The sequence below is a fragment of the Natrix helvetica genome (genome assembly GCF_964273705.1).
Source record: "Natrix helvetica genome assembly, chromosome: 3".
Taxonomy (NCBI): Eukaryota; Metazoa; Chordata; class Lepidosauria; order Squamata; family Natricidae; genus Natrix; species Natrix helvetica.
The window spans coordinates 122,693,266-122,704,803 of NC_138549.1; the positions used below are offsets into that span (position 1 = coordinate 122,693,266).

General features: G+C 40.2%; 1 protein-coding gene across 1 annotated transcript; it reads right to left on the reverse strand.

Moving 5' to 3' along the window:
• Positions 1 to 6,463: 6,463 nt before the first annotated feature.
• On the reverse strand, positions 6,464 to 11,123 carry PIM1 (Pim-1 proto-oncogene, serine/threonine kinase). The gene is made up of 6 exons (XM_081946141.1): positions 10,847 to 11,123; positions 10,520 to 10,626; positions 10,289 to 10,339; positions 9,769 to 10,135; positions 8,173 to 8,349; positions 6,464 to 7,777 (listed from the first exon to the last, which is right to left on the reverse strand). The coding sequence occupies exons 1-6, from the start codon at positions 10,926 to 10,928 to the stop codon at positions 7,620 to 7,622; spliced, it is 942 nt and encodes a 313-aa protein (XP_081802267.1). The 5' UTR covers positions 10,929 to 11,123; the 3' UTR covers positions 6,464 to 7,619.
• Between the last annotated feature and the right edge of the window lie 415 nt (positions 11,124 to 11,538).

Sequence of the window (11,538 nt, forward strand, 5' to 3'; positions counted from 1 at the left end):
TAAAGATACATTTCATAATTACTGTACTTGGGCACTCTGGACTTGTTTGTATCATTGATGGTAAGGAGTTAATTAGGGCAGGATAACCATTCTGTTTCCAGCCTATACTTATACTAGATGTGTCTCTGAAAAATAAGAGATTTGGTGCAGGAAAAAAAAAACTCTAATAAAATGTGAAAGATTTAATGTGTATACACATGATAATTGATTTACAACAACCCATTTAGTGACTGTTGAAAGTTACAGCTGCACTGTAAAAAGTGGCTTACAATCATTGTAGCACCACAATAATAATGTGATCAAAATTCAGATGCTTGGCATATTTATGATGGTTGCAATGTCCTGGGGTTGTGTGATTACCTTTTGCGACCTTCTGACACACAAAGTCAGTGGAGAAGCAAGATTCACACAACTTTTTACTAACTTAACAACTGCAATGATTCATGTAACAATTATAGCAAGAAAGGTTGTAAAATGGGGCAAAATTAACAAATGCCTCTTAGCAATAAAATATAGGTGCTCAATTGTGATTGTAAGTCAACAATTACCTGTATTAGGACACAATGGGAATATTTTAGTGCTAAATGCTTAATTTAGATCAACTATAAGTATAATCTTTATTGTCATTGTACTTAAATACAACAAACTAATTTGCTTTCTGTAGGTCAAGCTCACAGTCTTGTTTTTATAATAAATACAATAAATGGGTTATTTGCAGAAGAAGTGTAAATAATAGGATTAGGTACGTAACCCTTTGGAATGTTTTCCTAAAAATTATTCTCCTTTCGACAGAATGTGCTATAAAAAAAGTTACATGGTAATTATAAGATACCGTACTGTTAGACAACCCTTGACGTCCTATATTTTTTGAACTTCAATTCTCAGTATGGACAGAGTCCAGGAAGGAAGGGCAAAACGTACTCCCCTCAAAATGATTAGTATTTCTATAAAAATACTTTTCCTGTTTTTGAATTAATGATTTTTAGCGGGCAAAGAAATATGAATCCATGCAGAATTTTGAAAGTGCAATGTGATTTTATGCTATGGTAAGTAGATTGTACAGTATATGGGTCAGGTTCTGCACTTCAGTAAATCCTTGAGAAAGATATGAAAGCGACAGAATGGTTATTATTGTACATGTATTGATTTAGAAAAGCATATAAAATGAACAGTTTTTAATAATAAAATGTTTTATGTGAGTATCAAATTGGCGTTTGGCTGCCAAATGTGGTAAGGACAAATGTAGTAAAGGCAATCTGAACATATGTGAGGATAAATGGAATACTTAGCAAGGTACTGTGATGTTGTTTAATATTTTTATGGATAAGTGTACAAGGAATGGTTAAGCTTAGAAGTGTATGAGTCAAGCATGTGGAAATATTTGTACTTTTGCTACCTATGATGCTATGTTGCTGGCTGAGAACATGAATGGTAAACCAATCACACTGGAGGGCAAATACTTGTGTGGATTTTACTTTGAAGCAGATTTATTTCACACCAACCTTGAGTTTACCAGAAGCAATGAACACTAAAGTACCAGATAGCTCAGCCACACAGATCCAGATCGCAGCTGACTTAGAAGAGCTGTCTTGAACTAATAAGTGAGTCTTCCTTCTCCCTAGAATGACCTATCTAGTGTCCCCCACTTCAAAAAGAAACTAACCCCCTTAAAAAGTTCCACTAAAATTTCCTGTTGTTGGAAAAAAAAAATCACATCAAAAAGACCTAGGTTATTTTTCCTATAAGTGGGCAGCAGGTGGTGCAATTTGCCCGCAAGCAAGCAATGCTAGGACAATAAAAAGAAGTTAAATTGTTCTAGTACTTTAGAATTCAAACAGACAGGCACCTGTCACATAACACCCCAGACTTAACAATTATCTATAAGAAAGACAAAAAAAAAAGGCTGGATAGTGGGCATGTCAGTACCTGGAGACAGCAGAATAGAAGGAACTGGAGAAGATAACATACAAAGACATGAAAATAAAATGACTGTGGAGAAAAAAAAAAGAAGCAAAGGTAGTAATAATAATAATCGGTGCCTTGGGTGCAATCTCAGAACAATGGAAGCACCATTTGAACACTATCTTCATTGACAAATTCACCATCAATTAACTATAAAAGGTGGCTGTACTCAGAACAGCTTACCATACATCCTGTGACATCTCAAACACCATCAAATGTCAACCTCTGCCTATTCCATATCCTTGGGAAGAACTCGATAGGTGGGTTAAAATGCCAAAATCCAATCTATACATCTGACTGTGCGATGGACCATAATAATCTATTGTTTTTATAGCAGGCAAACATAGGTAGTAAGAGAAAACAGCAGTAGTTTTTATTTATTTTCTGTGGATGAGGGTTGACTGGGTAGGCCTACATTTTGTTCTCACATACTTCCCAAGCTTTCTTCAAAGACTTTCTTTACAAAGGACTGGCTGTGCTGGTACGCATTCTCACATTACTCAAGTAGCAGGGGTATGACTTGATTTGAACCAATCATTATTCAAGCTCTGCTGGCATCTACCCAAAGAAAAAGTGAAGCACAGCCCAGGAGGGTAATTCTTATAGAGATTTGCTTGTCTTTTAAACATTACTAAAAGGTTTGGAACTTGGATATGTTTATGCAGAGAAGGGACTTAGATTTAATTGTCCTTAATACCCTACTATATTTATATTGTATACAATACTAAAGGTACTTCATTGGATGAGCTATATTTTAACTGAGAGGAACTGGGAGTAGATTTGGGGATCGTGCCTTCTTTTCCTTTCTGCAGAGAGAAAGTCCCAGGTAAACTAGGACAGCAGTCCCCAACCTTTGCGGCTTGGCAGAAGGGATCTGGGCAGTGTGAGTGGTTGGCTGGCATGCATGCATGCACACGTGCAGCTCAACTTGATGAGATGTGGTCCAGCGTTCATGCACATGCACGCACAGCTCGCCCCTCCAGTTGTCTTTTGAAAAACATTTTTGGGACCTCTAAGTCCTGCCTTTACATTTACTGGTGTTGGAGAACTGGAAATCTGCCTCATTGGGGATTCAGTTGCATACCAATCTCAATTCCAGGGTAAAGAGGAGGATTGGTGTTAAGAATCTTTTAAGAATCTGATGGTGACAAACTCATTGATTCACAAGTGGCTGGGTGTGAGATCCTCTATGAGCCACGGTGGTGCAGTGATTATAATTCAGTACTGGAGGTACTTCTGCTGACTGCTGGCTGCTTGCAATTTGGCAGTTCAAATCTCACCAGGCCTTCCATCCTTCCGAGGTGTGTAAAATAAGTTATAAATAAAATAAGTCAATATGTTGACTCTGTAAACTGCTTAGAGAGCGTAAGGCACTGTGAAGCAGTATATGGTAAGTCTAAGTGCTATTGCTATGAAGTTAGGTGCTGGTAGTCCTAATGCACCATATACCAGTGATGACGAACCTTTTTTGGCTCGCGTGCCATAAGTGGGGGGAGCGCAGGGGGGTAGTGTGCAGCCGTGCCGCACCCATAATGCAATGTGTGACCCCACCAGTGAGCATGCGCACTATAGGCGCTCCCCATTTTTTGCATGTTTTTGCCCTCCCCAGGCTCCAGAAGCTTTATAAGAGCCTGGGGATGGCGAAAACAGCCTCCCCCGGAAGCCCCCCGGAGGCTTGAGGGACCTTCAAGACGCTTCCCTGAAGCCTCCGGAGCAGTCAAAACGACCCTCTGAGCAAACCGGAAGTCCGTTCCTGAACCTCCAGTTTGCCCATAGGGACGTTTTTTTGCGCTCCGGAGGCTTCAGGGAAGCTCATGAAGCCTCCGGAGTGCCTGGGGGGGGGAGCTCTTTTCGCCCTCCCCAGGCTCCTATAAAGGCTCTGGAGCCTGGGGAGGGCAAAAAATGGCTTTAAAAAAGGGTGAACTCAGCTGGCCAGCACGCACTTGCGCGCTGGCCAGCTGACAGAGCAGCGCCTCACGTGCCCTGACAAATGACTCTGCGTGCCATCTGTGGCACACGTGCCATAGGTTCGCCATCACTGCCATATACCCTGCTGCTCAGCTAGTTTTCTCCCTGAGATCCTCAGCCTTAATCAATTACCACAACTATGCCCAGGTTACCTATGTATTGGGGGCTGGTTGGAAAGGGCTTGGGAGTTCTTGGTTGTCATGACAACCATAGGCCTGCCTTAAACCATACCACCAATCACATAGGGGAGGAGCACACATTGGACTTGGTATTTACCTCAGAGCAGCTAGTTTGTGATCCAAGAATGGAGAACATTAATAGCAACCTTTCTGCATGGCTTAGATCACTATCTTGGCAGACTAGATTACTGTCCTCTCTAAGGGACACACTCTTAAATTGGTCCACCCCAGACACTTTGTTTTACAGTATAAGTGCCTGGTAATTTCTCCACAATGAAGCAGGCAATCCTGTAGCCAGCCTGGTTGAATTCTGGAACAGATAGCTAAGGTGCTTGACAAGGTTGATATTCTTGATTCTATGATGCCTAAGTAAGTTGATAGTACTCTGGAATCCACTCAGTCATCAGTAAATTAGATGCTTCCCTTTCTTAAATAATACTGGCAACCGGAGAGGGTATGAAAGCACAGGGTGGGCACAGGAGGATCAAATACACTATATGACACCTGTTAAAGATTGCTATATATCTACTTTCCTATCAAGAATTTCTTATATATTTGCTGTCAGCCTATTAGAGCAGCAGAGGATAAAAATGGTATCAGAAGAAAAACCAAGAATGATATATAGAAATAGAAATACACAACAAATGTAAAAGATGTTTTAAAATTTTGTTCAATATCAAAAGAGCAAAATAGGTGCCTAGCAAACTATACTTTAAAGAGCATTTCAGGCAATACAGCGTGGCAGCCATGCACAATATTTATTGTACACTTTCTGTAAGCAGCCTTATCACACAGACCAATGGGAGTTAGTATTCTTTAGTTGATGTAAACCTATGCACATTTTACATAACACGTAGTTCAAATACTGCAGTTGGTATTACCAAAATGAATTGGAAGTCCGAAGAACACCACGTTATTTATTAAATACTAGATGTCATCCATATTGTGTGTAGGAAAGAACATTACTCTTCATTGCTAAAGCAAATAGGCTGCTACAAACTATATATATTTATTTCTTTTTTTTTCATTTTAAGAAGCTAGATCCAAAATTCAATTGTCATTTACCAATGCAACATAGGCTATAATCATAACTAAAATAAAATCCTGTCTGGATGCAGTTTAGAGAAGGAAAATGGCAGAGACCATTGCATTCTTCTGTCATTTGATTGAGTGCTCTTACTAAGTAGTCAACTGCAGTAAGAATTTATTCTGAACTTCAAATGACACATTAAGAATATTCCTAAATAAAACTGATCTGCAGTTCTGAGAACTAGGAGTCATTTAAAGTCATACTAAGTTGTGCATTAAAGTACAACAAAATACAAATAGAAAAACAAGAAATTGAAAAAGTTGCATTTTGGTTACTATGTAGAAAATAAATGCTTCCTGTAAGGCTGTAATGCTATTAACTAGCCAATGAGTTAACCCAGCAAAGAAAACCATATTTTTCTGGGATACTATAGTCCTGTCCGATTTTAGAAATTTGTTGGAATGTAAATGTTGCCAATGTTTTTTGTGAATTTGCATGAATAAAAATGGGGAACAAAGTCAAGCGTTGTAGGAATTCTGAACCACAACCAACATCTATAATCAGGAAAATTCCTAATGTGTTTTAGAATAGCAAAAAGAACAGTTTCAAATAATGAAGATGAAGAATTCCCAAGTTTTTTAAAAAAAAAACATATCCCAAAGACTTTGTTAAATATATCCTTACTACGTATAATTTAGGCATGTTTCACAACTTTAACCATTATTCAATGGGATCCAGTCCTAATAACGCATAGGACTTTTATTTGAATGTCCATTTATAAGATAATTCATTTATTGTAAACAAGAATATTAAATTGTCATTTGGTTTCGGATACATTTTTCCTGTTAATTATTTTTCTATTGGAAACCATTGTCTTTTCAGAATTGAGCAGCAGATAAACTACAGAAATTATCTTCTGTCTAGTAGTATTATACTGGATTCTCCAAGGGCTTTCTTAGATGCCATTATTCCTGCTGCCACTCAGGGGATATTGAACATTCAAGGTCAATAGTCTGTACAAAGAGAAGAAAAAATCGGTAAGCTTCTATAATGATAGAAATATAGATAGAAATCTATCTCTTTCTCAAAGAAATACTGCAGAACATAGATATCAGGTTGGATTTCATGAATAGGGGGAAGATATTGCAGTAGAAACTAAATATTGGTAGCCAAGGCAATTTATATCTGAAATGTCATCACAAGCAAAGATTTTTTGCTGAGAATTTATAGTCAGGGGGATGACATTGATTTACTATACAGTTAGAGCAAAAGTTTTTTATACAACTGAATGTGAGACATGATCATTAAATATCAAGTAGACTGATTAAATCAAGTGATTCCATTTTTATTTAAAACAGCATGTATAAAAAAAATAGCATTTCTGAATTCCCTGTACAGTATTAGCTATTAAAAAAAAACCAGCAGACTACACACCAAATTACTTAAACAAGTTTTGACAGTGTTGAAGTCCAGGACATCTTGCTCCCTTTCAAAGTACAGCACTATATACACATGCCATCTATACATATCCTCCCCATCAACACCAGTTAAAAAGTCTCAAACATTTGGAGAGGCTGAACAGCAACAGTTGGAAATATTTACAGGTGATGGGGAAGGGCAAATACAGAGGCAAGATATCAAACAAAAAGGCAGAAGATAACCAAAGAGGGATTAGAATATGAAACAGAAGTAGGAACAACGTAGCAGAACAGGTCAACAGCTATAGCAGTGAGGTGTATGCCAAGAATTCGCATGATTCATAAATAAAATAAATAAAATCCTACCAGTTAGGATATTCAATTTTTAAAACCCTAGAAATAAATTAAAAACACTGAAGTAAAAATATTATAACTACAATCTTCTGTACACCAATTTTTGTTCTTGTATTCTGTACAAATTTACAGTTTACAGTTGCATTGTTTGTGCACTAGAGGATGCCTTCATGTTCAAAAGGCAGCAAAAGCAAACACAGAGTTTATACTGGACAGCAATTAGGGTTGCTAATATTATCTCCTTCATTCTGAAGTAGTTTTTTTTTTTTTGAAACTGGAATAAATTTTAAGACAGGTAAATCTGTGAGAAAGCAGCAGTGAAGGAATGTTCAAGTATTTTCCCCCAGCACAGCTCAGTTTGCAATTGAAGGCACTCAGAACATGGTAGTAGTAACACAGTGAAGGCAGGTAGCCGGTCCAAATCACTAACTCCCTCCCTTCTCTTGTACCAAACATCTCTAGTTCTTTGCACCACTCATTTCATATTCTAGGATTCGGCTTGTCCAATTCATCTAGTGGTGAGAAGATGTATAAGTCAGGCTCCCAAACAGCGTGCATTCTCCCACAAGAAATGGGTTTCTTCAGACTTAGAAAGTCATCAGGAAGCCTGTGTCTGGAAAAAGATGAGTCAAATTTCTATAAAAGTCTTCACTCCACCAGATCAAATACGGCAAAATTTTGTTTTGCTCCTCAGAAGGATGAGACACACTATTTGCTAGATTCTTGAATTAGACTATGCAAATGGATCTCGGCTGTTTCCTGAGGCAGGAGAACATCTTGCATCCAAGAATGATTCAGAAGATCTTCAAAGGATGGCCTGTCAGAAGGCCTTAGAGCCAAACACCACTTAATCAGATGCTGACATTCTACAAAAGAAAGTCCAAAATTAGCAAAGGTCCACTGATGAAGAACATCACAAAATAGAACATTATAAATGCTGCTGCAAAATCTCTATAGGTTATTTAATAAAATGAGATTGCTTTTACACAGCCGAAATTGTTGAAGCAGAAACATCCATTCATCCATGCTTTATTACTTTGCCAAGGTTATGTAAAATCAAAATGTCTTAGATTGAGTTTTCAGGAATGCTAGCTTCTAATCCTTGGCTAAAAGCAGTAATCAAAAATTCAAATCCTAAGATGTTGTTTTATGTGACAGTGGCACTTGCATATTATTGATTACTGCTTATCCAATATACTAAACAAGTTATTTGTGATCAACATTCCAGACAGAATTTCACTCACTCCAAATTAAGACTTACCTGAAGAAATCCTTTGACGAAAATAGACCTGGCCTTTTATAATCTCTTCATCATGCTCAAAAGGAATATCCCCACACACCATGTCATAGAGTAATACGCCGAGTGACCAGACAGCAGCAGATCTGCCATGATATCTGTGATATCTGATCCATTCTGGAGGACTATAAACTCGAGTGCCTGAAAACAGAGGATAAGATCAGGAAATTTTTTAAAAAACTACAGAATTCAGACACAAGTACTCTTAAATCTTATAGTTATGATATATATAGGTATAAATTTAGATAGTCTCTATGGACACTAATCAAGAGGCATAGGAATTAAAAAAGATCTAATTTTTAACCATGAAAAGATTAGTATGTATTTCATCTTTAAAAGGAACTTTTATACCATTTGCCTATATCTTAAAAGAGATTGCAGCAATGCCAGGAACCTCTTGCCTAGATGTCTTTGTTGTAGTGCTTGATCTCTCCCTCCTCCTCCCTCTATTGGCAGGAAGCAGGGATACTGAGGTCAGAGCTGTTTGCCTGGTTTCCATCCACGTGACTGTTGTTTACAAACTTTGAGTTGTAAAAAGATACCTCATAATCCACAAGGGGGCACTAAAAGCTTGGGAAAGCGCCTGAAAGAAGGCAACAAACCCATCCTAGGTATTATTAACCTTTAAATTAAAAACAAAACAAAAAATTCAAGGCAGCGCGTGCCATTTGGGAACCCAGACCAAAAAACAAACAAGCTACAAGCCAGCAGTGATTTTTAAAGTAAACGGCTGTTAGGTCTTCCACGAGTCTGTTAGCAACGCAAGCAGTTTGTTTTGTTTTGTGGGAACCGTTTGAATGCACAAGCAGATCAAATTTCTATTCTAATATTAATTCTTAAATCCCTATCACTACAAACTTGCTTTCAAAAGACATTTATTTGCATTTCTAGCCCCAATGAGGTTATTTTAAAGTAATCATTCCTAGATCAAATTCCACAACATTCATGCCCTACAAAATGCAGCTTCCTTATTGAAATGATTAATTTAGTGAGTCTGCAAATACAGCTTTTAACAGTAACCGTTTCCTCTAGGCTTCATATTCAGACATCACCGGGAAGGACAAAATACAAAAACCTCCCTTCAGTCTTACTACACAGAAAAATTGCACGACGTCCGTATTTCATTTGGACTTGTAGTTAGACTACCATTAAAACATAAAGACTATTGCAGGAATATTTTACATACAGCTTAGCATACATCCATTATATCAAGCAGGTGAATTAGTAATCATAACTTGAAAACAATCTGCAATAGATTTTTTCCCCAGGCATTTCATTTCCATATTTTTAAGTAAGGTTGTGAGCCCATTGGATTTAATAGAAAAACAATCTCATCAGCAGTAGGTTAGCCACAAATAGGCATTAGTTCTCTGGGCAAGAGCAATTTTATGTAGGGAATGATTTATGAGAATAAAATATACTTCAGAGAAAAATCGTTAAAATCACAGGAAGAACTTGTTCTATTGCTGTGAAGTTACCTAAAACGCTGCCTAGGGAACACTATGTTTCAGAAGCGAAACTTCCTGGCTCAGTTTTGAATGAAAACATAAGAACACTCACCATCAAAGTCCGTGTATACTGTGTCCTTGAGCAGTGCTCCAGATCCAAAGTCTATAAGTTTGAGCTCTCCATTGCTCAAGTCAATCAAGATATTCTCATCTTTGATATCCCGGTGCAGGACACCACAACTGTGGCAATGTCGTACTGCTTCCAACACCTGACGGAAAAAGCTACGAGCCAAATCCTCAGGAAGAGCACCTCGTTCTGTGATGAAGTCAAATAGATCTTGAACAGGATCTGGCCTTTCCAAAACCAAAATGAAACTGTCTGGTCTTTCAAACCAATCCAGAAGCCAGATTACCCCTCGAAATCCAGAGCCAACCTTTTTCAGGAGCAAAATCTCCATGGGTACCCTCGTTCCACCAGGCTGCATAAAGAATGGGAAAGGGGGGGGGGTGAGTTGAGGGGAAAAAAAGATTTGTGAGAAGGAGAACAAGTCGAACCTCAACATCCAATACTGACTGTGAAGATCTTTCTGCAATAAGAAACCCCAAGCATTCCTCCCTTGCCCACAACTTACCAGTTCTCCCCATTCAGAAACCCGGTCCCGGGACACATGCTTGATGGCCACCTTCAAATAATAAAAAAGGGGGGGGAAGGGGGACAGATAGAGAATAAAAATTAATATAGATAGCAGCCAGTGCTAAACAATGGAGAATATACGAGTTTACTGAGGAGGCGGGAAGGGCAAACACAATAGGGAACGTGGAGGCTGCGAGAGGGCACACTCCACTAGAAACCCATCACTCACCGGAGCTCCATCTGCCAGCCTGGTGCCTGAATAGACGGAACCAAAGCCTCCACTGCCGAGCAGCGGGCCCACTTGGTACAGCTTCTCCAGGGATTCCTTTTCCTTTCCTACAAATAGCAGGAAGGAAAGATCATTAAAAACCCTGTCAGACATGCCCTTGTCTCCCCCCGCTCTCAAAACAAAGCAAAGCAAAAAACCCCAAAACAGCCCACCCCAATCCAGCTTCTTAAACCGAGGTATTTCCAGGTCATCCATCCATCGACCATTCCCGACTGGTAGTTCCAGCCTCCCGCCTCCCCTCTTCCTTGCCGTCCTCTTTCAGCTGACCTGGCAGCGGCTTGACGGGGTGCAGATCCCCGCCGGGCGTCGAGCATAGGTGGGCCAGTGAGTTGATCTTCGAGAGCAACATCCCCGCCCCGTCCGCGTGTTCCAGGCAGGCCGGGGCTGGCAGCAGCGGCAATGTCTCGGAGGAGGAGGAGGCGATGGCGGCAGCGGCACAACTGCCGTCTCCTAAGCACGGGCGGGAGCTGCGGGCGGGGTCGTGCCGGGCCAGCCTGCTCCCTCCCGTGTGGCGCGGCGGCCCGGCTTCAGCCGCCTGTAGTAAAAGTGGGAGGGAGCAGAGCTGGGTGGAGCCGGGGAGAGCCCGCGGGCAGGTCTCCAGTCCGGGAAAACTCCGCCCACTGGCGCTACCTCGGCCAATCCCTGCTGCAGCTGGCAGCCTGCGCCGGGCCTCTTCGTCAGAATGGACTGCTGAGGAGGCTCGACGTGGCGGGAAGAAAACGGCGCCAAAGAAGGGGGGGAAAGAGGGGGGGAGGGTAAGAATGAGAAGCTGGAGACCGGGAGGAGGGGGCTGGAAAGGGCTGAGATCCTTGGCGGGAAAAGGGAGAAGGCAGCGAGGAGAGGGAGTCCTAGGAGGATTGCTTTTTTTTATGTAAGGAAAATGCATCCATGGTTGCCCATCTTTTTCCCGCCATTGTGTCATTGTCGGAACATGAAGGGTAACATTCAGTGGGTGCATA

What these genes read in the sequence shown, in the direction of transcription:
- PIM1 (XM_081946141.1), bottom strand. Translation starts at nt 10,928, where the DNA reads ATGTTGCTCTCGAAGATCAACTCACTGGCCCACCTATGCTCGACGCCC. An exon ending in CCCCGTCAAGCCGCTGCCAG is followed by an intron (nt 10,627 to 10,846) that starts GTCAGCTGAAAG and finishes TGCTATTTGTAG; the next exon opens with GAAAGGAAAAGGAATCCCTG. An exon ending in TTTCTGAATGGGGAGAACTG is followed by an intron (nt 10,136 to 10,288) that starts GTAAGTTGTGGG and finishes TTCTTTATGCAG; the next exon opens with CCTGGTGGAACGAGGGTACC.